At 59.4% G+C, this 27,283-nt stretch overlaps 1 protein-coding gene across 1 annotated transcript; it reads left to right on the top strand.

Annotated features, from left to right (window-relative positions):
* The first annotated feature begins 96 nt into the window (after positions 1 to 96).
* On the top strand, positions 97 to 27,283 carry SULT4A1 (sulfotransferase family 4A member 1). The gene is made up of 7 exons (XM_068971894.1): positions 97 to 265; positions 14,408 to 14,538; positions 15,723 to 15,803; positions 17,486 to 17,612; positions 21,294 to 21,388; positions 24,252 to 24,390; positions 27,171 to 27,283. The coding sequence occupies exons 1-7, from the start codon at positions 97 to 99 to the stop codon at positions 27,281 to 27,283; spliced, it is 855 nt and encodes a 284-aa protein (XP_068827995.1).

Genomic DNA, 27,283 nt, shown 5'->3' with positions numbered 1-27,283 from the left:
GCAGCGCCGCGCGGCGGCTGCGGGGCGGCAGGCTAGGGCGCGGGGCGGCGGCGGCGGCGGCGGCGGGGCTGCGGGGCTGCGGGGCCGGGCGGCGGCATGGCGGAGAGCGAGGCGGAGACCCCCAGCACGCCGGGCGAGTTCGAGAGCAAGTACTTCGAGTTCCACGGCGTGCGGCTGCCGCCCTTTTGCCGCGGGAAGATGGAGGAGATCGCCAACTTCCCGGTGCGGCCCAGCGACGTGTGGATCGTCACCTACCCCAAGTCCGGTGAGCCCTGCGCGGACCCCGCCCCGGCCGGCTCTGTGGCGCGCCGGCGTGGACGCTGCGGCCCGCGCGCGGGGAGGCGGGGGGCCGACTGGGGGTGGGGGGCCGAGGGCGGGGGCGCGACGCTTGGAGCCCGACAGGGCGGGGTGGGGGTGGTCGGCCCGGGGTTTGGGGGAAAACCAGGTGTTTGGAGGTTGAGCCCCCGGTGTCCGTGGCCAGGTGGCGTCCTGTGGGGATGGAGCCTTGTTTGGCGGCGGCGGCGGCTGCCAGGCAGACAGGCCCAGGCCCGCCACCCTTCACTGCCTCCCCTCCCGCTGTCCAGCTGGCTGTGTGACCTTGGACAGTCACTCAACCTCTCTGTTCTTGGGTTCGGTTCAGCCCTTTGATGAGCGCCAAGTCCTGGTGTTGATCTTGGGGAGGGGGTGAAACGGGGCCTCAGGGCTGTGTGCGTCCCTCATTTCCTGCGTGGGCACTGGCTGGGGGATGGGACTGGCCCATGCCCAGAGTGCAGTGTCCGATGTGTCCCCCCTGATTCAGGGCCGCCTCCTTCACCCTGGTATATCCTGGCTTCCGGGACCCAGGGCAGTCACATTTCCTAGCATTAGAATGTCGCTTTCATGACCGCTGTGTGAAGCCCAGGTGATCGCTGGCACTCCCACTGTATGGTGGGCACTGAGGCTCAGAGAGGGGAGGTTGCTTGCCCAAGGTCACACAGCTGATGGGCGGGAGGAGCTGAGATTTAAGGCCAGGCGGGTGTGCATGTGCCCAGGACCTGATGTAAGAGATTTTTGATGTAGTGCCTCTTCTGAGGTTTGTAGGGAAAAGGGGCAACTTTCCAGTTTGACATTCTTGCGGGTTTCCATTGTTGCCGCTGTCCTGAAGAGAGAGGGATTTTCTGCTCTGAACCCAGACAGTGCAGTGCGTCTTTGGCCTGGTGTCCAGGGTGGTGGCCTTGAGGTCGCGTGGTCAGAGGATCAGGCTGGCAGGTTGCTGGGAGAGCCTGTAGGCTTGGCTGTCCTTGCTGTGCAGGGCCCCAGATGCTCAGTGGGTAGGCCTGGTTCTCCCAGGAAGGCGGAAGAAGGGGCTTGTGAGTGGAGGGGTGGAGAGGAGTCTGGAGGCTGTCTTTGGGAAGAAGGAAAAGGAAGTGTGGGGATTCACAATTGGTCAGATTTTAGAGCCAGGGATATCATTCATATATATAAGACCCCCAGCTGGGTGTGGGCGGGACAGCACTTGGCTTGCCTCCTGTTCCGTGGGATCGCTGAAGGCTGAAAATGGCCTCCTGTCAGTTTAGGGCAGGGTCTGTCTACCTCTGAATTGGGAAAAATGTGGGCACCTCTGAGGATTTCGGAGTGGCAGATGGGCAGTTGTGGTTCTCTGTTACTCCCCTCCATTTCATGAGTAGGAGATGGTAGCTGAGAAGCTGGGCTGCTGGCAGGCTGGGGAGGCCCTGGGCATAGAGCTTGCTTGAAAGGCATGGCCTTGAAGCTTGTGGGGAGGCTTTAGACGGGCCCACCGTTGGGGGCCTGCTGGGGTTCTGCAGGGACCTTGATGGGAATGAAGTGTTAGTTTAAGGAAGTTTTCTGGATAACCAAACCTCACATCTTGTTTGTAACTTGCATCTTTCAAAGATAAAAACATGTCCTTTTGAGTTTGCTCTCAGAAGGAGAGCAAAGATTGGCTCTTCACTTCGGAAACAGAGAACCCAGCTCGGCCAGAGATCCTGGTGTGGGGTCCATTTGCACACAGCCTGAAAGAGCCTCCTTTTCAAAGCTTAAAATTATTTTTCCCCTTATGGTCTTTCCAGGCCCTTACTGTTTCTCCATCTGCCCCCTGCTGGCTCCTTTTGCCTTTTACCTGTCGACTAGGCAGCCTGAGATGGCTCTAGTGGTAAAAAAAAAAAAACACAAAAAAACCCTGCCTGCCGATGCAGGAGACATAAGAGATGTGGATTTGATCCCTGGGTCAGGAAGATCCCCTGGAGACAGGCATGGCAACCTCCTCCAGTACTCTTGCCTGGAGAATCCCATGGACAGAGGAGCCCACCGGGCTACAGACCGTGGGGTTGCAAAGAGTCGGACACAACTGAAAAACACAAACCCATTTTAAGGGCTTCCCTGGCGACTCAGTGGCAAAGAATCCACCTGCCAATGCAGGAGACTCTGGGTAGGGAAGACCCCCCTGGAGAAGGAAATGGCAGCTCACTCCAGTATTCTTCCCTGGAGAATCCTATGGACGGAGGAGCCTGGTGGGCTACAGTCCACGGGGTCGCAGAGAGCTGGACATGTCTGAAGCGACTGAGCATGCATGCAGCCTGCAGGGCAGCCTGAAGATGCCCTTGTTCGAACCAGTTGTGAGCCAGAGGGAGAGGAGATTAGTAGCACTCAGCTGGCGACCTGCCATGCTCCGTGCTCTGTCACTTGCAAAGGCCTCTGTTCATCATGGCAGTAAGCTGTCTGCGGACCTCTCTGACCAGAGGTGGTCTCCATTTCAGAAGTCCGGCACAGAAACTCCGGGAGGTGAAGTGGCTCGCCCAAGCTCAAGTGCCTGGGACGAGGCTTGTTTGAGTTGACGGCGGGCCCGGGAGTGAAGCAGCAGGGTGTCACGGGTTTGTGTAGGCCAGTATCTGCTATTCCTTTTTTGCTTTCCTCCTGGTTCTTAACCTTCACCCAGTCCATCCTGCTTGTCCATGTCGTGGGATGGTGACAGGAAAAGTGACAAGTTTTCTCAGGAAGGATGACCTTGCTGAGACCAGTGCTTCTGGAGGTCCCATGTCCTCTCAGCCCCCACTGCCTGTTAAGTTCATTACTCAAAATAACAGAGGGGCCGGAAGAATCAGTCCCCCAAATCTAGTTTTCACTCAACCAAAGATGGCACGCCCTGGAGATCCTCTCCAGTGGCAGCTAGAGTGGCAGGAGGAGCTGCCTGGGGGGCAGGATCTGGGTTCCTTCCCACCCCCCACCCCACCCCAGGCAGTTGCCCTCAGGCGATTCCCCTGCTGTGAAATCCACACAGAGGCTGCTTCTGCTCCCGGGTCCTTGGAGGGGCTATTACTTTGAACGCAGGCCAGGTGTAGTTTGCTGTGGACCCTCAGAGTGGTGAAGTGGCCCCTTGACGAGTCCCACGCGCCTGGTGCTCTGCCGTGTTAATCCAGAGGCTCAGAGAAGGCACAGACTTGCTCAGAGTCACACAGCAGCTGAGAGACAGCCCAGGTCTAATCCGTCCTCTGCTCCGCAGCCAGTTTCGCCCCTGCCCCTCTGGAGGAGGGAGCTGGACTCAGGCCCCAAGGAGGAGGGAGGATCCCACCTTCTCTCCCCTGCTCTGGGGTGGAAGTCTCAGGATGCTTCGGGGTTTTAGGGGTTTTGTCAGAGTTCTGAGTCCTGGGCCACGTGGACTTCAGGCGGCCGACTTCACGATTCCATTCCCTTCCCGTCCCCGCCTCCCTGCTTCCTCCTCCCCACCAGGAGTGGGTCTGCAGGAGGCTCTGGCTTTGACATTGAGGGCCTGGCTTTGGAGCCCAAAGACCTGCATGTGAGTGCAGCTGTGCTACTCACCTGCTGGCTGCCCCTGGGCAGGTGAGACCACCTGAGCTGTGCTGCCCTCGAGGGTGGGAGAGGCTGCCTCAGCGCCTTGCTGGGCAGCTGTGAGGATGGGTGGGAAGATAAGCCGGGGCTCCTGCTTGGACCAGATGCACCATAAGCAGAGGGCAGGGTGTCGTCAATGCCAGCTTTCACTCCCTGAGCACCCGTGGCACCCCGACCTTTCCTCGGGGCTGGGCATGCAAAGAAAAGTCCTGTTGGGTGCCTGTCTTCAGTGAGTGCTCAGCCTGCCGGGGGCCGGACGGCTCCAGTGTGGACCCACGGGACCGCTTGGGTTCCCAGTGCCCAAGTCTAAGGGGTCGCAGTGAACTTGCAGGTGGCCCCAGGGCCCCTGTCCACCCCACCCCTCTGGTGGGGAACGTCTGACGGGAGAGGTTGCAACAGTCGGATCCTGCTTTCCTCCACAGTACTTCAGTACTTCTAGAACTTTTCTGTGTTTCTGACATTTGAGCTCAGGTGACAGGTTAGGACTGTGCTGTCTTAATACGGGAGCCTCTAGTTCCCAGGGGGGTATCGAAGTTTAAGGAATTGAAATAAAATTATAGAGATTCAGTTCCTCAGTAGCACTGGCCACACTCCATGAGCTCAGGAGCTGCACATGGCTAGTGGTCATCGCGCTGGACAGCAGGCTTCAGCTGTTTCCATCCTCACAGAGGTCCTGCAGGACGGCGGCAGTTCGCACTGTGACCCCACGGTGGGAGCCCGTGGTGCCTTCAGTGTCCGGGACCCTCCTCGCTGTCCAGTGTTGACGGTCCTTCTTTCTTACAGCCTCTGGTCCCAGGGTCTCTCTCTCTCTTTAGTTGCCAAGTCGTGTCTGACTCTGCAACCCCATGGACTGTAGCCCGCCAGGCTCCTCCTCTGTCCATGGGATTCTCCAGGCAAGGATACCCGAGTGGGTTGGCCATGTCCTTCTCCAGGGGATCTCCCTGACCCAGGGATCGAACCGGGGTCTCCTGCATTGTAGGCGGGTTCTTTACCGACTGAGCCGCGAGGGAAGCCCAGGGTGTCAGGTATTAAATCCAATCTTGTCTGGGCGACATCTGTCCCCAAGGCCGTGGAGATCACGTGGGCTCTGGAATGTGCTCCTTGGCTCGGCCTGGGCATCCCTGCTCCCGGCTTTTCTTTCCTTTGGTTCTCACCTGTCTTGAAGTGCACCCCCGTTCTCTGGTCACTGATGGGGGGACGGAAGAGCCTGGCCCGACTCCAGCCCTGTCCCTGTGTGACTTCAGTTTGCTCTTGAAAAATGAGAGGGTTAGACCTGATAGGTTCATCTTTAGTCTTAAGAACCCTCTGGGGCGGGGAGGCCCACAGGCCACAGCCTGGATGATCTTTGGCAGAGAGCGTCCCCAGGCCCGGGAGATGGGCGCAGGGAGTGTCATGAACGCAGCCCTCAAGGAGCTCACACGGACACTGGAAAGCCAGGCTCCTAATGCTGACAGCTGCCCAGCGGGCCAGGGTGCTCATTCTTGGGGATCAGGTAGGGGGCCCAGGAAGAGGGGCTCCGAGGAGGAGGGTTGCAGGGGGGCTGCATGGAGGAGGTTGCGGGACCTGGTTGTGAGAATTGGTGGGGCCTCCCCGTCCATCGTGTTTGAGCCTCGGAGCAGCTTCGTGTTCTTCGTTGTTGCCTCTCTTGGATAGAAACAGGCCCCCTGAGGGGCAAGGGCGGTGTCAGCGCCTGAGGATGCAGGTTTGACTTGCAGACGGTGGGGAGGAGCCAGCCCCAGGGGAGCTGGACAGAGGGACAGCCTGGCCTCGGTTCTGGGCTGGACGCTCCCAGGTTTCCAGGGATGGTTATCATGTTCTCCCAGCCTGGGGAGGAGACTGGCCTCAAATCCAGATCCGGAAGCAGGCTAGGAAGTTTTGGGGGAGGAATTTGCCACCCACCCTGAGCTCACGTTTGTGCCAGGATCAGAGTTTGGCATCCCTGCCTTCCAGCTCCAGGGTGATGAGTGCCCCCCAGCGAGCACCTGCTCACCCGCCTCCCTGAGGATGTCCCCGGAGGTCTGGTTCCAGATGACTTGTCGCCTTCCTGTATCCTTCCCCTCCCTCTCCCTTGCCTCCTCCCTCTTCCTTCCCTTTTGTCTGACTCCAGCTGTTCGCCCATACTCGAGAGGGCTTGGCTTTGGGGAAGGAGGTGGCTGGTCCCAAGAGCCGGGGTTGGCTGGGAGAGCAGCCTTCTCATCACCGTATGAGACCTGGAATGAAAGCCTCCAGAGGAACCCACAAGGTTCTGGAGGAAAGATGGGAGCGGGGCCACCGGGACGAGAATCTGCTGACTCTGTGGAATTAGGAGGAGGCCCCGAGCCGACTCTGAGCTTCAGGGTCTCATGGGGCTCCTCAGCTCTCCTTCCTCCGAGGCAGTGAGGACTGCTCTGCTGTTCCCCACCCCCACATGCACCTCGGTACTGTGCTTCTGTGGCTCCACCACCCAGGAAGTGCTCAAACCTGCCCACCCCTCTCAGCCCCCCTGCAGTCTTGGGAGCCTTCCTCTCTCACCTGGACTGTTGTGTGGCCTGCCTCCTGGGTTCACCTTTCACTCTGCAGCCAAAGTGACCTCTTAGGAACGCAAGACCACGCCCCCGAGGGTTCGCGCTCTCTCCCAACTCCGCCATGGCCTTCAGGCAGTGGTGAAGTCCACCCTGGGGCCGTCCTCCGGTGGTCAGCTGTCCTGCCCCTTGCTCACCAGCACAGTGAGCACGCATGGCTCTCCCTTCCCTCCAGCCTGGCTCCCTCTCTCTGGGGTGCTCCTGCCCTCCCTTCCCTTCCTCTCCTTTTCCCTCCCTCTCGATTACCCGATGTGGACCTCTGTTTCCAGAACGCCTCTCAGCTGTTCACTGTGGGACTGAGCGTCCTCCTGTGCCTCCCCCCTGCCACCTTTCAGGACTTCAGAGGTGCCACGCCGTTGTCTGCCGGCTTGCATTGCTTCTGGTGAAAAGTCAGCTGTGATTCTTTGTTCCTTTTGGAATGGATCCTTTTCCCCCCCTTCTGGTGGCCTTCGAGATGTCCTCTTTACCTTTGGTTTTCAGTGCTTGGATATGAGGTGTCCAGATACATGTATTTTTTAGGGGAGGAGGATGCCTATTCCGCTTGGGCTTCTCTGAGCATCTCAGTGCTGTGCTTTGATGCCTTTCCTTATTTTGGAAGAATTCTCAGTCACCACTGCAACTATTTCTGGTGTCCCGCTCTCTCTTCTTCTTTTCAGATGCCAATTACACATGTTAGACGATTTGATACGGTCCTGTAGCTCTTGGACATTCTATTTTTTTCACGCTATTTTTCTCTTTGTGTCTCAGTTTGGGTAACTTCTGTTGGTCAGTCTTCAGGTTGACTGATCCTTTCACTGTGTCAGGTATACTGACGAGCCCACTGAAAGCATTCTGTATTTCTGTTACCGTGTTTTTATTTTTTCTCTAGGATTTCCATCGTGGTTTCCATCTCTCTGCTGAAATATTCATCTGTTTACGCTTGTTGTCCATCTTCTCCATGAAATCCTTCAACATTTGAGTCAGGATACTTTAATATTCCCTGAGTCTGATTCTGTTGATTGTTTTGTCTCCTGACTGGGATTTTTTTTTGTTTTTTTGGTGTTTTTTTTTTTTTTTTTTTTGATGTGTACTACTTTTTGATTGGATGGTGGACACTGTGCCAGCATTGGAGACAGGAATCATTTGTATTGATGCTTTGAAACCAGCCTGTCTCTTCTTGGCAGGCGGTTAGTGTAGGCAGTGAGTCAGTCTAGTAGGAACTGGGCTGTGTTTGAATTGTGTTGTCACTCTGGTCACTTGAGTGACCGCTGGTGTTAACTCCTGTAGCACCACCTCGTGCTCCGTGTGGCGGGGGTGGTGCTGAGTGTTCCGAGGGTCTTTCCTCAGTGTTCCTGGCCTGTTGTTGTTCAGTTGCTATGTTTGGACCTACTGGTTAGCACACCAGGCTTCCTCCACTGTCTCCCGGAGTTTGCTCGGATTCATGTCCATTGAGTCAATGATGCCATCTAACCATCTCATCCTCTGCTGTCCCCGTCTCCTTTTGCCTGCAGTCCTTCCCAGCCTTCTTCAGCATTGGTCTGAATCTTAAGAGGGGTTTCTCCCTACACCCTGTCCCCTCCCTCAAGGGTGGACAGCTGGTACTTGTTGCTGTGTTACTGGCTGAGAGAGGAGGGTTTTGAGGGCGTTGCCTGGTCCAGCTGCAGCCTTAGGTAGGCTCTGGGTTTCTTGGTCTTGATGGAACTTACTCAGTGATGCCCTCCAGTGGCTGCCAACTCTGCCTTGATGGTGGGTCTTGTGCGGGAAAGAGTCTCGCATCCCTCTTTCTGCATTTGGGGTCTTCAGACCCCAGGCACAGGTTTCTGCCCTGCCCATGGAGCCAGAGTTCTTTTCTTTCACCCAGTCTCTAGCCACGTTGGGTCTTCACCAGCACTCGGGTGGGCGGGGGCAGCAGGTTTTGCTGCCCCTCCTCCAGTGGCTTAACGCTTTCTTCCCATAGAGGAGAAGGGTTCCAGGAGGTTTTCTGTTTTCCTGGGGGAGCTGGACTGACCCCAGCTGTGGCACCTTTGTGTCCGGTGCCTGCAGAGCACCCACGGGGTGGGTTGAGCACAGGTGCTCGTCGCTGCGTCCTGTTCAGACCTCTTTATGTGATGACCGGAAGTAGGAGGCTCCGAGCCCCTGGGAGGGGGAGTGCAATGACTGTGGGTTTCGGAAGCTCAGTGTTAGCTAACTTAGCAGCTAGAGAACCTAATGCCAGGAGGGGAGGGCAGCAGGTACGTGGACCCGTTCCCTGCAGGGCCTAGGAGTCGTACACTGCACCCCTCGGAGGAGTTTGAAGGCAGGAGGCTGTTGCAAAGACAGGCAGGTTTCTTTGGGGGAAGAGGGTCCAGAGAGGTCATGGAGTTGGGACTGTCACACACAGCAATAGGCTGGGATACAGTGCTGAGTTGGAAACGGACATCAGGTGAAGACCACAACCTCACCCTCCTGCTCAGCTCTCCTGGGATGCCTGCGGTCCCCCGGGGCAGAGAGTGGAGGCGTCTCCTCTGGAGAAATTGACCCCAAAGTGAAGACTTAGAAATGCTTCCACGCGGGCAACTGCTGTCATAGTCATGAGGGTGCCGGGCTGGGCTGCACTCGCGCATGTGAGGCCCTGCGGTCAGCAGGCGCGTCCACCGCAGAGAACTGTGACCTGGGGCTTGTTCTCCCCTGTGGGTGGACTCAGGGTCTCCAGATCTTAGCATCTCCAACAGGAAGGACAGAGGCCTGCCAAAAGAAGACAAAAAGCAGCAAGAGGCACTCAGCGGAATCCAACACGATGTGCAGAGCAGAAGAAAACCTAAAAGAACCACCCGTGGCACTCTTGACTCTGTTCCACTGTGAGAGTGAAGGCAGGTACGCTCTTGGTGAAGAAAGCAGTCACACCAGGAATGAGCAAGTAGGGATCCTGAAAGAACTCTTGGAATTAAAAACATTGTGGCTGAAATTTTTAAAACTCAGCTGTGAGGTTTGGATGGTGAAGCAGAGGAAATGTCTTGGAAAGTGGAACAAAAATTGTTACAAATTGATGACAAGTGGGAGCAAAGAGGTAAGAAAAGTAGAAGATCTCAGAGTTCCAGAAAGAGGGAATAGCGAGATCGGGAGAACTGGAAGTCAGGATTTCCAGACTGGAGCTTGAGTTAAAGGCCCCCTTGTGCCTGAATGTGTCTCCAGGCACCGTGAATGAGACCGGGCTGAAGCACTTAACTGTGAAATTTCAGAGGAGATCGCAAAGCTTCCAGAGATAAGAATGGGCCACATTCAAGGGACGAGGAACCAGGACCTCAGAGTTCTCAGCACAACGCTGGCAGCTGGAAGATGGGAACAGTGCATTCAGGGTCCCCAGCCTGGAACCCCATACCCAGCTCAGCCAGCCGTCCCGAGCCAGGTAGAAGCAGGCACTTGTCGTCAGGCTCCAGCTCATAGAGGGTGGGCTCTGCCGCCGTGCACGCGGATACCGAGGGGCACACGACTTGAAGATTGGGTCCCTCCAGCCCCACGGAGACGCAGGGAGACATTTGTGGGGTGCCGGGGGGCAGGGCACGACCCTCAGAGATTCATGGGGCTCGAGCACAGCCCCTGCAGTTGGCTGTGTGGGGAGTGTTTGCCAGGAATTATTATCCAGAGTCGGGCAAGGAATTGTTAATAGGCACATAAAACAGGGCGCAAGCAGGCAAAGGAGACAGTCTCGTATGAGCAAGGAAGCGTTACCACCACATGCTGTACTTTGGATTAGACCAAGAATTGTGCCAAGACCGCGTCAGGGAGAGAAGCCTGCAGGAAGGAAGGCGGCTCGGTCAGCAGTCAGTAACCCATCAGAACATACAGATGTGAAATAACGGTGTAAGCACGTCAGAAACTGGAGGGTCAGAGAAGAATCAGCAGGGCTTTGCTGTGTTCACAGGAGCGGGGTGGGGAGGGGCGTGAGATTTCTGACCTCAGTCTTTTGACTCTTTTTACAATTTATTTTTGACTGTGCTGATTGCCCTTGCTGCGTGCGGGCTTTCTCTAGTTGCCTTGAGCGTGGGGGGCTCTTCTTCCTTGTAGCTCAGACTTAGCTGCCCCTCGGCTTGTGGAGTCTTCCCGGACCAGAGATCGAACCTGCGTCCCCTGCATCGGCAGGTGGGTTCTTAACCACTGGACCACCAGGGAAATCCGCTCCTGACTTTTAGACCAGGTATACACGTGTGATCTTAGGTAAAGATTAAAAATGAAAGGATCAGAATTCCAAAGTTTCCCAGCCCCAGGATCCTGGCGCCTGGGGGTCCAGTTCCGACTGGTTCCGACCATAGCGTACTGGTCCGTCCTGTCCCCAAGGGTTCTGGTAGGAATCTTGACGGGCTCCACCCCAGCCATCGCCAGGGAGTTCCACCCAAACCTCAGCGTTCTCTGCCGATCAGAGTCACTGCCACCGCCTCGGAGCCGCCGGGGAGCAGTTTCCCTGCCGTCAGCAGAAGCGCGCCTGTGAGCCATCGACTCGCATCTGTTGACTTGAAAACGAGCTGCCGGAAAGCGTGTGGCTCGTGTTACTCCCGCCTGGCCAGTCCCGCGTATCCCTGGGTTGAAAGCCTGGCTCTCCTCCACCTCACCTTGAATTTGCTGGGCAGTGGGCTGGCCTCCCGGGCACCTCTCCCCAGGGGGATCAGACACAGAGGGGAGGCGGGGAGGGGGCTGAGGCCTGGCTTCACCCCCGCCTGCTTTTGCCATCCCGTCCGGGTGGCTGGCTGTGGCCCCCGTGCTCCCCAGGGGTACTGGGGAGGCTGTCCGTGCAGGGCTGTGGTTCCCGCCACTCCAAGCGTCGCTCTCCCTTCCCAGGCTCTGTGACCTTGGCCCGGAACCTGAACCCCGAGCTTCTTTATCCGCCCTGGGGGTGCTTGTAGGCCCTGCCTCGGCCACGCCGGGCCTTGACCCCGCTGTCACCCACCAGCCCATCTTCACGGGACGGTGGCCTGGCTTGAGGTGTGAGGAGGCTGGGGTGTTTCCAATGTGAGCAGTCCAGGTGAGCAGTGCAGTGCCCACAGGTGTTAGGGGATGTGACCTGGGGCGGCAGGAGGCGGGGGTCCAGCTTCTCGCTGGAGCCCAGAACGGGGTGCAGCCTCGCAGACCACCTTGGTGTTAGTGCCATGAGACCTGTGCTGGCCTCCTGGCCCCCCAGAACGACAGGTAGTACCTGGGTTGTTCTGGGCCACTGAGTTGTTGGTAATTGGTTACAGCCGCTGTAAAAACTAGTAATACGATGCAGCCTCGCTCCCTGTGCACACGAGCTGCCCCCCGTCAGCTCCTCAGAGATGCCCAGAGCGTTGCGTGCAGCTGAACAGGAAGCCCAGGTCACCCAGTGCCCCCAGGGCTGGGGAGACTTGGAGGGTCCAGGGAGGCCTCTGAGTGGTGGCCCAAAGCACAAGTCCAAGGTGACTGGGCAGAAGGGCAGCCCGTGGCAGGCCTGGGCCCTGGGTGCTGGGTGCAGTGGGTGGTGGAGAAGGCTGGCTGCAGCACAGAGGGTCAGAGTGGGGGAGAGGAGGCCGCAGGCTGAGCAGGACTGTGTCCCTGGACGTGAGAACAGCAGGGCCTGGGCCCGGGATTCCCGGCCACGGTAGCCAGGAGGGTGGGTGGACGGGCTGGGCAGGGTAACCCCTCGGCGGTGGGACCTGGAGGCGCCAGTGGGCAGGGCAGGCACCTGGTGGAGAGCTCGCAGAGCCGGGGCTGCCTGCAGGGCCAGTGTTTGGACTTCAGTTGAGGGGCTTTGTCTGGACCCGGGTAGTGACTGTCTGCTAGAGTCATCATCCCCGGTCATTCTTTTCCGTGGTGGTTTGGTCACATCCGGCCGGCCTGGGGACACTGGGGGCCGTTGCCTGAGCTGGTCCTGTGTCTCCCACTCCCCGTCCTCCCTGGTGCCTGGCAGGGGCATGGTGCGCCCTCCTGAGCTGGAGACGGGAGGGCCAAGCGGTGCTCCACCAGGAAATGGACTTACAGGGCTGCCCTGGAGAGGGACAGGCCGCAGAGAGCTTCCTGTGGGCTCTAACGAGGCTGGCCTTCCGGCGCAGCTCCTTAATGGAGGCACGGATGGAGCTTGTGAAATTGCTGTGTCGATGCTGATGTTAGCAGTACTAATGTGCAGAAATGCCTGTCTGGGTCATGCCTGTGGCGGCTGCTGGGGTGGGGCGGGAGCGCTAAATGCAGCTCCTGAAGAACTCCTTGGCGGTGGTTTAGTCGCCCAGTCGCGGACTGCAGCCCGCCAGGCTCCTCTGTGCATGAGATTTCCCAGGCACGAATACTGGAGTGGGTTGCCATTTCCTCCTCCAGGGAATGTGCCCAACCCAGCGATCAAACTCACGTCTCCTGCACTGCAGGCAGATTCTCTACCACTGCACCACCAGGGAAGCCTGAAGACCTCCCTGGGAGGAAGCTGCCCACGGTCTGATTTCTAAGGGTAACCCCCCAGTTCCCACCCCCACTCTCCCTGCCTGCCCCCACCCAAGTGCAGCTGCCTTGAGCTGCTGGGTGGATGGGCCTCGCCAGGAGGAAGAGGCGGATGGGGGCCACACACTGGCGCTGTGACCTTGGGCACCATCAGGCCTCAGGAACCTCCCCTCTAATGGGGGCGATGGTCCCTGCGTCTCAGGTTGGAGGGCGACCACAGCCGCAGAGCAGACTCCCTTTGGCGCCTCGCTCACTGTGCTCAGCGCCGCGTCTGGACCCAGCCCTGCCAGGCGCTGCAGCCCTTTGTGGCTCCCGTCGTCCGAGTCCCGGGGCTGATTCATTCATCCTGCTGCTCACCGACGCTTCCGCTGTTCCCAAGGTTTGCTCTTCTGAGGAACGCTGCAGGGCTATCCTGGTCTGTGTCTCTCAGCGTGGTCCTGGCTGTTGTCGTTCCTCAGTTGCCCAGTCGTGTCTGACTTTTTGCGATCCCAGGGACTGCATCACGCCAGGCCTCTCTGTCCCTCACCATCTCCCAAAGTTTGCCCAAGTTCACATCCATTGCATCAGTGATGCCATCTCATCCCGTGATGCCCTCTTCTCCTTCTGCCCTCAATCTTTCCCAGCATCAGGGACTTTTCCAGTGAGCCAGCTGTTCACATCAGATGGCCAAAATACTGGAGTTTCAACTTCAGCATCAGTCCTTCCAATGAGTATTCAGGGTTGATTTCCCTTAACATTAACTGGTTTGATCTCCTTGCTGTCCAAGGAACTCTCAAGAATCTTCTCCAGCACCACAGTTTGAAGACATCAATTCTTCAGCGCTCTGCCTTCCTTACAGTCCATCTCTCATAACCATAGGTGACCACTGGGAAGACCAGAGCCTCAACTACAGGGACCTTTGTTGGCAGAGTAATGTCTCTGCCTTTTCAGCACACTGTCTAGGCTTGTCGAGGTTTCCCTGCCAAGAAGCAAACGTCTTCTGATTTCATGGCTGCAGTCACCATCCGTGGTGGTTTTGGAGCCCAAGCAGAGGAAATCTGTCACTGCTTCCGCCTTCTGCTCCTCTGAGTAACTGCAGGGTTGTTCTGGCCCATGTCTCTCGGTGCTGTCCTGGTACATTTCTCGTTACAGGTCAAAACCACAGACCCGTGTTTTGGTTTAGTAGATACCAGGAGACGTGGTTTTCATTGTAAATAATAATTGACTGGCCACCCATTCCCTTGGACCCTCATCACTCCTGGGTATATGGAAATTCAGGTTCTGGAAGCCCAGGACTGAGATCACACGCTCATCACAGTCCTCGGGTCCCTGGGGGAGGCAGGCACCGCACGTCCTGTTCACCCCTCGTGGCGGTCTTGAGAAATCTCCTGTCTGCATTCGGTGCCGACAAGACAGGAGCTCAGAAAGGCCGGCTCAGCCACAGTCACCCCGAGAGGTGGCATTGAGGCAGGCAGTGTTCCTCCACTAGACTCAGGACACTGCTGAGACCTCACTGCAAAACCTGGAGCCCTTCAGTCCTCTCCTGGGGTGGTCAGTGCTCCCTCGAGAGCGGGGCTGGCCCTCAGGCTTCCTTCCAGGCGCCCCCTCACCAGCTTCTCTCCCTCCAGGCACCAGCTTGCTGCAGGAAGTGGTCTACTTGGTGAGCCAGGGGGCCGACCCTGATGAGATCGGCTTGATGAACATCGACGAGCAGCTCCCGGTCCTGGAATACCCACAGCCAGGCCTGGACATCATCAAGGTGGGCTCGGGGCAGGCGTCACAGCCCACGTGAGCCCCTTGGGGCCTTCCTGTGGTTGCTCCTGAGGGGTTCCTGGGGCCCCTTTGGTTGGAAGGAAAGCAGTGAGCTCCTGGGACCCCAGGTGGCCGGCAAGGAGAGACTGCCGGCCTGAGCTGGTGATGATGACCCTGGAACCAAACCAGAGGGTGATAGGGGGTGACTTCGAGAGGAAAGGAGGCAGCTGCCGGGAGTAGGGGGGCAAGGTGGAGGTGAGGGGCCTCCTCCTGTGGTTCATCCTTCCTGTTGGGGGGATGGGTAGGATGTGTTTGCATCATAAATACTTGGTACCAAGAGTGAAACAAACATCCCCGAGTCCCGTCTGGCCCACCCCTCATGTTATCTGGTTTTTTTTCTCTGCACCCTCCCCTCTGCCACCTCTCAGTTCAGGCCTCACTTCCTGCTTGACCCCCCTGTCCATTCTCCTGTGAGATGGGCATTCTGAAGCTCTGAGAGCACCCCCACACCCCCAGGTCAGTGTTCGCATTGCTGCCGGCCGAGCCCCACTGTGGAGCTGGGTGGGCGCCCTGCTCCTGGCGCCCTGCTCCTGGCGCCCTGCTCCTGGCCTTGCGGTCCCGCCCAGAGCTGAGCTGACCCTGTGACGTCAGAGCCCTTACAGCACTTAGAGCCCACAGGACAGGAAAAGCGAGGGTCCTGGTGGTCGAAGGGTGGCCCCTCCGGACAGGAGCAGCGTGGACGGGCTAGGGCCTGTCGGCGGGGACCCCTGAGTCAGGGCCTGGGGGCGGAGCGCTGGCTGATGGAGGGGCCGGGCGTGGCAAGGCGCAGCGGGGGGCCCTGCGCTGAGACCACTGCAGAGCCCAGCGGCCCTCCTCCCTGAGCTTCTGTTTCCTCTGTGGCCCTTCATGGCCCGTCCTGCGGCCGCTCTTGGCTGCTCCAGGCTGCAGCCCGCCCTCGTGTCCTCTGAGCAGACCCTTGCCGGTATACTTAGACTCAGGGTGTGGGTGCCTGCGTCTGGCTCGTGTCTGCCCACCCCAGGGTCCAGCCTGGGCAGGGCTGGGGGTCGTACCTCAGGGAGACGTTTCTGGGGCAGGGGTGCTGGTCCTGACTCATCCAAGGCCCCATAGGGCCCAGGGCCCATCAGAAAGTCTGCGTGTCCTCTGACCGCCTCCCCTCTCTGCCCGCCACAGGAACTGACATCTCCCCGCCTCATCAAAAGCCACCTCCCCTACCGCTTCCTGCCCTCCGACCTCCACAACGGCGATTCCAAGGTAACCCTGGCTCCCCACTGCTCCCAACCGCTTCCTCCTCCTGGAACCAGGGACCCGTGTGCCAGTCCAAACTGTGGTCTGTCACAGGCACAAGTTCCCAGAGAACCTTGGTGGGGTGGGACCCCCGGAGAGACGTCCTGGAGCCTTGTTGCTAGTGTTTTATATCCATGTTGCTTGCCTGGGTTCTTCCTCACAGCGGAACTTGACCAGCCAGGGCTCAGCCTCTGCCTGTTTGAGACCTAAGGACTCAACAGCTGCTTTCACTGTCTCTGCTTTTTTCCTGTTTTCTCAACTGCATGAGATGTTGGAGACCTATAGTTCTCATCACCAGGAGGGTCAGGACCATAATTTTTCCGTCTTCTGCTGATTTTAAAGCAGAGCTAGAGACACCGCAGCGTTCATAGCAGCCCAGTGTCCGATCGCCAGGCTGCAGAAGCACCCTCAGTGCCCGTCCCCAGATGAATGGGCATGAAAGGTCTGGCAGGAAGCCATTCGGCCGTAAAAAGAGAAGGGGATTCTGCCATTTGCAGCAGTGGGGCTGGACTTGGGGGGCGTTAAGCCAGACAGAGAAGGACAAATACTGTTTGGCATCACTTGATGTGATTTTTTCAGTGGAATCTGAAAAACTGCAGCAAACTAGTGACTGTAATAGGAGCAGCCAGACTCAGAGATGAAAAGGAAGCCAGTGGCTACCAGTGGGGAGAGGGAAGGGGCAGGGCAAGGCAGGAATGGGGACTAAGAGATACAAACTATTGTAGAAAATGGACATGAACTTGGGCAAACTCTGGGAGACGGTGAGGGACAGGGAGGCCTGGCGTGCTGCAGTCCATGGGTCGCAAAGAGTCGGACATGACTGGGCAAGTGAGCCACAGCAACAACATGTATAAAATGAGCTACAGGGGTATATTGTACATCATGAGGAATATAGCACATGTCTTACATAAAAGGAATATACTCTTCACAAATTTTGAATGACTATTTTATACATGTGACATATATAATACTGTATATCAGCTATCAGTTCAGTCACTCACTGACTCTTTACGACCCGATGGACTGCAGCACGACAGGCCTCCCTGTCCATCACAAATTCCCGGAGTTTGCTCAAACTCATGTCCATTGAGTAGGTGATGCCATCCAACCATCTCATCCTCTGTCGGCCCCTTTTTCTCCTGCCTTCAATCTTTCCCAGCATCAGGGTCTTTTTTAAGGAGTTAGTTCTTCACATCAGATGGCCAGAGTATTGACGCTTCAGCTTCAGCATCAGTCCTGCCAGTGAATATTCAGGACTGATTTCCTTAATGATTAACTGGTTTGATCTCCTTGCAGTTCAAGGAACTCTCAAGAGTCTTCTCTAAAGTATCAACTGTAGTTTAATAAAAAAAAAAAAACCAAGTAGTGCTAGAGGACAGAAATGTGATTAAACACGCAAGTAATTGTCCTAGCTGATGCTGCCGTGTGGACAGGAGTCCATCTCTGCTGAGACAGGGCAACAGTGAGAAGGTATTTGGTCCTGGCGTGTGAAGGGCTGGCCTCGCCGTGGGTAACGGGGTAGGAGAGTAGCTTGTAGGTCAGTGAAACCTGCTCGGGGTGGCCTTCCTGGGCCGGAGGATTGCAGACTAACCTCCTCCGTCTGCCCGCCTGTGCCTCCTTCCTCCCCCTGCCCACCCCCACCACCGCAGGTCATCTACATGGCCCGGAACCCCAAGGACCTGGTGGTGTCTTATTACCAGTTCCACCGCTCACTGCGGACCATGAGCTACCGAGGCACGTTCCAGGAGTTCTGCCGGAGGTTCATGAACGACAAGTGTGAGTGTCTGTGTGTGACGTTCCCATGGGGGTGCTTCCCATCACCCCAGGACTGTGATAACCGTGGGGCCGGCCTGCTTCCCTGCTGGTGGGCAGCGGAGCATGGGCTGAGGGGGGTCAGGAAGTTTCTGCCAGGCCGAGCGGGCATCTGACGCCGAAGCCCATGTCTCTCCCCACACCCCTGTGGTTCTGAGAAGTCCCTCAGTTAAAAGCATCCGTATCCCTGCCTGGATTCCAAGCTGTGGGAAGTGGCCTAGATCCCCCCCGTTATTGGTGCCCGAGGCCAGCGTGGAGGCTGCGGCTTCGTGTGAGGCCCCTGGGCCTTCAGCTGGACTTGAGGGTCAGGCTTGAGCTGCAGGCCGGTGTGGCAGGTGGGGTTCACTCCGAGGGAGGGGCGGGACAGTGTTCTGGGCAGGAGGCTTGTTCCCAGGGGAGAGGCCTGAGCAGGGGCTGAGCATGCCAGGGCCCCTCCATCCGTGTCTGCCCCCCCGCCGGGGAGGAGTGGACCAGGGAGGGAGCTGTCCCCTTGGCCGTGGGGTTGGTTCTGGTCCCCCACCTGCCAACCCTGGCTTCTCTGCACACCTTGCTGCTGAAGACTTTGCGCCCAGGAGAGTTTTGAAATTAATTTGTCTGGAGACTCTCCTGCAGATACACTTCCTGTTTTATTTCCCAGCTCAGGAACCCCTCAGCCTGGTTGTCCGTTCGTTGTCTGGCCCAGGCAGGGCAGGGGTTCTGCAGTGAGATTACGTGGCAGGAGCAGGATAAAGCGCACAGAGGCAGTGCAGGAGCGCAGCACCCCAAGTTTACGTGGGGCCTGGGGCGGCTGACCTGGAGCCTGGCTGAAGGCCAGACCTCCTGAGCGAGCTCCCCACAGTGCCTGAGGCCCTCTCTCTGCTGCCCTTGTGTCTCTGCTTCATCCCAGCCTGGGGAGGAGGGACCCCGGGTGGGAAGGGGCAAGGGTAGGGCCCCAGCGCTGTGCCTTAAGGCCCTGAGAACCTACTGAAGGCCTCTGTTCAGCCTCCCTTCCCCCAGCCCATCAGCTGGCTTGGGCCCCTCCTGGTCTGTCAGGCGTTTGGTTCCCAGAGCCGTGTTTTAAGTCCTGGTTTGCGTTCCCGCCTTTAAAGCATCCACCCGCACGGGAACACCACCATTGCAAATAGTGGATGTCCACCGCATTCACACGGCCCCCTGCTCAGGCCGGAGGAGTTGTAAGTTATCCAGTACAGGCCCCTCCACCTCGTGAAGGTCACGTTACTGCCCAGCACTGACGTTCAAGGCTGTACACGCTTGCTGTGGTCCCCCAAAGCCGCTGCACCCAAGCACCCAGTCCTGTTTATTCCCCGCTCTGGGAAGGCTTGCCTTCTCTGTCCACGGTGCTGAAGAGCTTGAGTGCTGTGCAGAAGAGGCAGTGAAACTCGCTGTCTGTCCACTGACAGCCAGGGCGCACTGCTCCGAGGCCTGTGTTGGGGGTCGTGACACACACACTACAGGGCGGGAGTTGGGGGGGGACTGGCCCCGAGTGCCAGGGGACAGGAGCAGGGTGGAGGAGTGCCTGCATCCGCCGTCTTCTTGGCCTCCCTGTCCCCGAGTCGCCCCCCACCCCTCTGCCACCCCATCCTCAGGCCCTGGTTGTCTGTCTGTGAGTGTTCTCTGGGAGGGTGGGGGTGTTCTGGTCTCCCATGTCCATTCCCAGTGGACCGTTCAGTCCTAGGACGCCGGTCTGCCTGCCAGCTGTGGGTCTAGACTTCGGAGCGTCTGCTCAGGGCCCCCAGGGTTACCAGCCTGCCAGCGAGTTGGTCAGGTCCCTTCCTTCTCTGGACTCACCCCCATGCTGAAGATCGGGACGGCTGGCCTGGCCCTCATGTCCTGCCCTGTGCGTGGGTCTCCTCCCAGTGTGGGAGGAGCAGGGATGTGCCAGGCTGACGGGAGGGTGCGAGACCTGGAGTCTGAAACCTTGGCTGCGGGAGACCGGGCCAGGAGGGCCAGGGTTCATCCGGCCGCGGGCCCAGTGAGGCCTTTGGCTGTAGCCTGCGCTGTTGATTCATTTCTGCCCACTCACCCCCATCCCCTTGCAGACTGCCCCCTTCCTTCTCCATAAGTGGCCTAAAGAGGGCCTTCTGCTTTGCTCCACTCCCCCGCCAGTGCCGCCCTGACCAACACCTCCACTCCCAGGACCCACGTCTGGCTGTGGGCCTAGGCTGCTGCTGCGCCGTGCCTCGCCAGCGGAATGGCAGACTGCTGATGCATGGGGCTGGCGGGGTTGGGGTCCCCATGTGCCAGCCTTGGTCGTGCGGGTACGCATGGCTCTGGCACTTGGGGGACTTCAGTAGTACACATGGGACCCCCAGTGCGTCCCACCAGAGAGGACACACAGCGATGCCCCCGCTGGTCCCCAGGGGCCGAGACCTGTACCTGCTTCTCTGGGGATAGCAACCTAGTGGTAGGGGGGTGGGGGGTGGGGCGCAGGTTCTGTCGTCATACCGTTCACAGAGGAGGAGGTGCAGACAGGGCCTGCTCCGTCTCACGGCCAGTGAGGGTGTGAGAGGCCGGCTGCCTCTGATCCAAGTCCTCGTCCTCTGCCCTCCTGCCTGGCCACTGTCTGATGGTGCTGTCTGCCTCGGACCCCGCCCGCCTGTGCCCCCCCTGCTTCTCTGAGGCCCCTTTGCAGCCCCCTGCCCTGCTTCCTGCCCAGCCCTTGCGGATCGCTCCAAGCTTGCCTGGCATGGGAGGTGCCTGCCCCAGGCTTTGGGGCTCCCTCCCAGCGCTGGTCACTCCCATGTGGCCGTCACCAGTGTCCTTGGGCTTTGCCGTCAGGCTGGGAGCTCCTCTGGCCTTGGACTGTGTGTCGTGTCCTGGGGTTCGGGAGGTGGATGCGTGCTTAGCTAACTGAGGGCCCTGGCAGTGTGGCCACCACTCTTGACTGGCCCCTGTTATCCAGCCAGACCTGCTTCCCAAGGCCCCACCGGCCCAGGGTCCCCCACGTTCTCTGGCCGAGACCTCCCTCTGGTCCACCTGGAAGCCCCCTTGGAAGCTGCCCTCACAGTGAGGGGTGTCAGTGTAAACCAGTGGTGAGAACCTGTAGTTTATACGAAGAACACTATGAAGCGGCCTGGCCACACTGACTGGTACATGGGTCCTCCTGTGGCCATGGGACCCCAGCCCCAGGCCACAGCCCAGAGAGTCGTGGGACACACTGGCTGTGCTGGTGTGAGCTCGCGTGTTGGGACGGCCTGCTGCCCCTCTTGGTGCAGAGCCTCCCGGTCCTGCCTGTGTTTGATATGTGCGGGCCTGGCAGGCCCCATGTCGGCTCTGTCTAGAGTGCCACGCCCCACCCCACCCCACCCCACCCCACCCCAAGCTCTTGTCTTCCCAACTGCAGACCAACTGGCCCTGGGCCCAGCTCCTCTGGGTGGCCCTCTCTTGCGGTCACCACGTGTCCAAGAAGCTCCTGGTGCCGGCATCTGCGCACCCAGGGGACGGAGGCCTCCCTGCTCAGGGTCGGGCCTTGGGCGTCTGGGAGGTGGGGCGGAGGCCAGCGGACGGGAGTGGTGGGGCAGGCGGCCAGGGGGCGTGCGGCTGCCTGAGGAGCCGGAGCTGCGTCGCAGCTGCGGGGCAGAGGACTGAGCCGCCATCCACTCGCCCGTCCCTCCTGCCACCTCTCCTGTCCCCTTGTGTCCACAGTGGGCTATGGCTCCTGGTTTGAGCACGTGCAGGAGTTCTGGGAGCACCACATGGACTCGAACGTGCTTTTCCTCAAGTACGAAGACATGCACCGGGTGAGTGCCTTGGGGGGCGCCTGCGGGGGGCGCCTCGGGGCGGTGCCTCGGGGGCGTGTCCTGAGGGGGTGGGTGCCTGGGGGTGGGTGCCTCGGGGGCGTGTCCTGAGGGGGTGGGCGCCTGGGGGTGGGCACCTCGGGATGGGTGCCTCGGGGGCGTGTCCTGAGGGGGTGGGCGCCTGGGGGTGGGCACCTCGGGGTGGTGCCTCGGGGGCGTGCCCTGAGGGGGTGGGTACCTGGGGGCATGTCCTGAGGGGGTGGGTACCTGGGGGCATGTCCTGAGGGGGTGGGTACCTGGGGGCGTGTCCTGAGGGGTGGGTACCTGGGGGCGTGTCCTGAGGGGTGGGTACCTGGGGGCGTGTCCTGAGGGGTGGGTACCTGGGGGCATGTCCTGAGGGGTGGGTGCCTTGGGAGTGTGTCCTGAGTGGTGGGTACCTGGTGGTGGGTGCCTCAGGGGTGTGACCTGAGGGGGTGTGTCCTGAGGGGTGGGTGCCTCGGGGGCGTGTCCTGAGGGGGTGGGTACCTGGGGGGCATGTCCTGAGGGGCGGGTGCCTCGGGGGCGTGTCCTAAGGGGGTGGGTACCTGGGGGGCGTGTCCTGAGGGCATGGGTGCCTCAGGGGCGTGTCCTGAGGGGTGGGTGCCTCAGGAGTGTGTCCTGAGTGGGTGGGTACCTGGTGGTGGGTGCCTCGGGGGTGTGACCTGAGGGGGTGTGTCCTGAGGGGTGGGTGCCTTGGGGGCATGTCCTGAGGGGTTGGGTACCTGGGGGGCATGTCCTGAGGGGTGGGTTCTCGGGGGTGTGTCCTGAGGGGTGGGTGCCTTGGGAGTGTGTCCTGAGTGGGTGGGTACCTGGTGGTGGGTGCCTCGGGGGTGTGACCTGAGGGGGTGTGTCCTGAGGGGTGGGTGCCTTGGGGGCATGTCCTGAGGGGTTGGGTACCTGGGGGGCATGTCCTGAGGGGTGGGTTCTCGGGGGTGTGTCCTGAGGGGTGGGTGCCTTGGGAGTGTGTCCTGAGTGGGTGGGTACCTGGTGGTGGGTGCCTCGGGGGTGTGACCTGAGGGGGTGTGTCCTGAGGGGTGGGTGCCTCGGGGGCATGTCCTGAGGGGTTGGGTACCTGGGGGCGTGTCCTGAGGGGGTGGGTGCCTCGGGGGCGTGTCCTGAGGGGTGGGTGCCTCGGGGGCGTGTCGTGAGGGGGTGGGTACATGGGGGGCATGTTCTGAGGGGTGGGTGCCTCTGGGGCGTGTCCTGAGGGGCAGGTCCCTGGGGGGTTTGTCTTGAGGGGTTGTGCCCTGGTGGTTAGGTGCCAAGGGGCAGGGGTGATGCTCCAGGCTCTGGTCGGTCCCACAGTGGAGCCCTCAGGGAGGGTGGGACCTGCAGTGCCTGGTCATCAGGGGTGCGTCTAGGACCCCAGGGTTCCAGGTGGGCCCAGAGCCCTTGATAGAGCTTCGCCTCCAGCCCATGCAGGCCCCCAGTGGCCTGGGCCATGCGCCACTCCCGAGTTAGGGGTGGCCTGCAGTGCTTTCGAAAGGTCTGTTTATTTTTATGCTTCGACAGTGGTGGAGCACCACCAAGCACCCTGTCCAAGGTGAGGGGACCAGCTTGGGGTGGCCAAGTCTGCGTTTCTCGTCCAGGCTGTCTGTCTGTCTGTCTGTGGGGGGCGGGGAGCTGGTTTGCAGGCTGCTGACCACCCAGCGGGTGTGTGCTGGTATCTGGCCTCTGCTCCCTGGGGCACGTTCTGGGCAGCGTGTCCGCCGTCACATCTTTGTCCATCCACTCAGGGCTTCGGGCATTTGGGCTGTTTCCATTCTGGGTAACTATGAGCAGAGTTCTGTGGGCGTTCCCGTGTCTGGGTGGACACTAGTTGTCTTTTCATCTTTTTTTTCCTCTACCTCTGTGCTGGGATGGGGGGGTGCAGGGCTCCAAGGCAGGGCGGGATGAGGAGCCCGCCTGTCCAGCTGCAGACGCAACTGTAGGGCCCAGTGCTAGCTGGCAGGTTCCTCCCAGCGCCTCGCTTTTGAGTCACTTAGTATTTCATCCCGAGAGAGCAGGGCGTGCAGTTTACAGAAAACTTCAGAGCTGAAACACAGCCCTGTGGCCCGCTTCTCCAGACTCGCCCGGAGGCTGTGTCTGCCTTGCAGGCCTGCGGGAGAGGAGACAGCCTCTAACACTCTCCTCACGTGGCCTAGCCACTGCCGGCCGGTGTTTGGTCTGCCAACAGACAGCCCTGGCTATGGGCAGGACGCTGGGCACGGCGAGGCAGGGGCAGAGGCTGCGAGGGGCTTCAGTGATTCCTGGGGCAGGACGTGGCCATGGAGGGGCGGGGCTGTGCGGTGAGCGGGTGGGCAGGGCCCCTCGGAGACGGTGAGGCAGCGGTAGCTGTGCCGTCGGTGGTGCTGGGGTGCCGGGGCCCACAGACGGCTTCGCGCCAGCGTAACGAGCGTCACTGAATCTTCACAGTGAGCCAGGTTCCCTGCCCCGCGAGGTGGGCTGGCCCTGGGGCCCCAGGGTCCCCCGGGGCCTCCTCAAGGCTCTCCCGAGTGCCGTTTGGGTTCCAGCTGATGGCGTGGAAGGAAGGGGAGAGCGAGCTGGTCCTGCCCTGGCACAGTGCCCAAGCGCCTTCCTTTACTCCTTGCTACTTTTGGACATGGCCGCCGCTACATCAGGGTCTGCTTCCAGATTCCCAGAGGTCCGGGGCGGGAGCTAAGCGCCCTCGGGCGGTCTCTTAACCCGGATTCTTATTTCCTGAAGATTATGGTGTCTGGTTTGTCTCAAGGACTTGAGTTAGGCCATGCATGAAAGGTCCCCTGAGTGGTGTTCCGCAAAGGTGCTGCCTCTGACGGGCTCCCGCGTCCCCACCCTTGTCTTCCAGGACCTGGTGACCATGGTGGAGCAGCTGGCCAGGTTCCTGGGGGTGTCCTGCGACAAGGCGCAGCTGGAGTCGCTGATCGAGCACTGCCACCAGCTGGTGGACCAGTGCTGCAATGCCGAGGCCCTGCCCGTGGGCCGGGGTACGTGCCCGCCCGGCCCCTAGGGCCCCCGCCCCCTCCCTGCCGGCGTCCTCACGCTTTCCAGACCCCATCCTCCCCCTCCCCGGCCCCGAGTCAGGGTTCAGCCTCATATCTCCAGAGCCTTCCACTCCCCAGGGGGAGCGGAAGAAGGTAACCCAAAAAAGGGCCACTGAGGATCCTGGAAGCCCCTGCTGCAGTCTGCCTGTGACCCTGCACAGGGTGCAGAGTTCACGGTGGGGCGGCTGCTGGCGGGGGAGTGTCTCAGGTTCTTTGGGCAAGAGGTTTTCAGGCAGACACCTCCTCAGACGTCCCCCACCCTGGCAGTGGGTTTGGGGCTGTGGATTGAGGAGCACAGAGCGTGCACACAGCTTCCTCGAGCTCCAGCTGGCTCTAGGGGTCTGTGTGAGCAAGGGCGTCTCCCTCTGTTCCCCAGGGGAGGCAGCCACACAGGGGAGGTGCAGCGCATCCCAGGGAAGGGGTGTGTGTGTGTGTCTGTGGTGTATGTGCTATGTGTATATGTGAGGGGTGTGTGTGCACACACGGGGTGTGTGTGTGTGTGTACGCATGTGAGAGAGTGGCAGCAAGCAGGAAGTGCAGACCTCTCCAGGGCTGGCTGGGCAGCTGTCACAGAGGCCAGCACGCCCTCCCGGCCCAAGAGGCCGGGGGTGGAGCGTCTGTGGTGCGGGCAGGCGTTCCCGCAAGAGTCCTCCCGAGGTCCACGGGGGCGCTCTCTGTGCCCTGAGGGCTCATGCTATTTGCAGCTGCTTCACGGTAGACAGCCCAGGCATTCACATCCGCGGCACCTCAAATCGTGGCTGAGGCTGGTTCCTAGCTCCCGGGTCGGAGGGGAGGGCTCGAGAATGACACCGGGCTCCACGAGCAGCTGCCCAGAGGGGAGAGAGGAGCTCCTCCGCGGCCTGCCGGGCTGCTCTGGGCCTTCGTCCTCCCTGTACGGAGTGCTGGTTGGGTTGCCGACCCATGTGGCTCCCAGGCTGTCCTGAAGGTCAGGCGGTTGGGCGCCTTCCTGTCAAGGCAGGCGGGCCAGTCTCCGGGAAGACGTTAGTTAACGAGCCACGTCACCCTGCCGTTTATTTCCTGGCTGCATCTTCACGAATGTTTATAATTTAAGATTTATTTGCTCTTTTTTAGTTTTGCTTTTGCTGTGTTTTGTTACCCTTGGGTGTGACCTTCTCCAGAAGCCCCCCTTCCGGCTCACTCGTGTGGTTAAGAAGTGTCAAGAGCATACTGCATGCACAGATGCTTCTTCCGCTGTGTTTGCTTTTATCATCGTTTACCTTGGTTTTGCTTTATTTCAGTTCTTCGGTTTTGTTTTCTTTTAGCACATTGCCTCTTTGCTCGGAAGACCTCCTTGCGTTGGTGAGAATGCAGGGGCTTGAGTAGCCAGCTGCATTGCTTAGATTTGATTCATGTCACAGCATAAATTGCACTGTCTTGAGTCCAAATCCTAAACCAGGTGGGTGACTCCTCTGATGAGCTCTCGGCTGCCTCAGCTGAGAAAAATAATCGTGGAAAAAAACATGGTGTGGTGGGTCTAGAGCTTGTAATTCTGACCCTGAGGTGTCCTTAGAGGGGAGCAAGAACAGTCTCTCGTTTCTTTTCCTCTCCATCACCAGCATATAATTTTTCATCACCGAAGAGAAAATCCGTATCACTTTGGATCTGTTAGCTCAGTGTTTCAGGGTTGCAGTTTCATACATTAGGTCCTGCCAGGACAGGGGCGACTGTTACTAGCGCAGCTTAATGAGAGATGCTTGCTGGGACGGTCAGAGCTCTGCCGTCAGAGATGCCGACGGTGAACATAATTCTAGGTGAGCATCTCAGTGCCCTGAGGCCGGTGTGTAAAAAGCTTGGCCACAGTGCTCTGGGTGACACACTCACTGCAGACGGGAGGGCAGGAACCCGCTCCTGACTTCCTCACAGTCACCATTCATAGTGACCAGAACCGAAGATCTTATAGTTAAGGAAAGTGGGTTCAGCAGTTTTCGTCATTTTGATCTCTCTCCCTTCACAAAGAAGGGGAAGGCCCGTGCCGGCCCATCAGTTTGTCGGCTCCAGGCCCCTCATGTCCTGCAAGGGTTGGGCAAAGGGGGTCTGACCAAGCCTCACTGGACTGTCGCTGTGATAGAGCAGCCACAGGGGCCTGGGTGGGACTGATTTTGGTGTCGAGTTGGGAGCTCTGATGGTTTTATTCCCTGTCAATTCTCCCCTGACGTCACACGGGCAGGCTTCTCGAAATCTCCACCCTTGACCTGGCCCTGGCAGCTCCCTGCCCACCATGAAACATTCTGCCTTTGTGGGGATGATTTTCGGTTTCCCTTTAAAAATTCTCCAGAAGCAACAGCCGCCTTGGTGGAGCTGTTGAGCTGCGTGAGTAGTGGTGTCACAGAGCACACAGATCCCACATGGCGCCTGAACTGCAGACCCGGGCCACGGACACTGCCCATCCTCGGGGGTGTTGGGACTCACGCGCCTGCTCTGCCTGGTGCTGGGGGCCAGTGGTGGATGGGCAGTGCCTCCCCAGGGCCTCAGCTCTGCACATTTCTGGCCCTGGGTGAAAGCACACCAGGATGGCCAGACTCAGGGAAGCGGGCTCAGCTAGCCTGCAGCTCACACGGCCATCGTGGTCCCCATGGGACAGGTTCAGAGGGGTCCGGGGATAGGTGTGAAACCTTCCAGGTCCCTCTCCCCAGCTCCCTGTGGTTTGGCAGCTGGGCTGACCGCCAGTGAACTCAGCATGCCTGCCCCTGTCTGTGTTGCAGGAAGGGTCGGGCTGTGGAAGGACATCTTCACTGTTTCCATGAACGAGAAGTTCGACCTGGTGTACAAGCAGAAGATGGGGAAGTGCGACCTCACGTTCGACTTTTATTTATAA

This window comes from Capricornis sumatraensis, chromosome 4, assembly GCF_032405125.1.
Source record: "Capricornis sumatraensis isolate serow.1 chromosome 4, serow.2, whole genome shotgun sequence".
Classification (NCBI taxonomy): Eukaryota; Metazoa; Chordata; class Mammalia; order Artiodactyla; family Bovidae; genus Capricornis; species Capricornis sumatraensis.
This window is presented reverse-complemented; position numbering and strand designations above follow the sequence as displayed.

Coding starts and splice junctions, on each gene's coding strand:
- SULT4A1 (XM_068971894.1), top strand. CDS start 97: ATGGCGGAGAGCGAGGCGGAGACCCCCAGCACGCCGGGCGAGTTCGAG. Junction 266..14,407: donor CGTCACCTACCCCAAGTCCG/GTGAGCCCTGCG, acceptor CTCTCCCTCCAG/GCACCAGCTTGCTGCAGGAA. Junction 24,391..27,170: donor GGCCCTGCCCGTGGGCCGGG/GTACGTGCCCGC, acceptor TCTGTGTTGCAG/GAAGGGTCGGGCTGTGGAAG.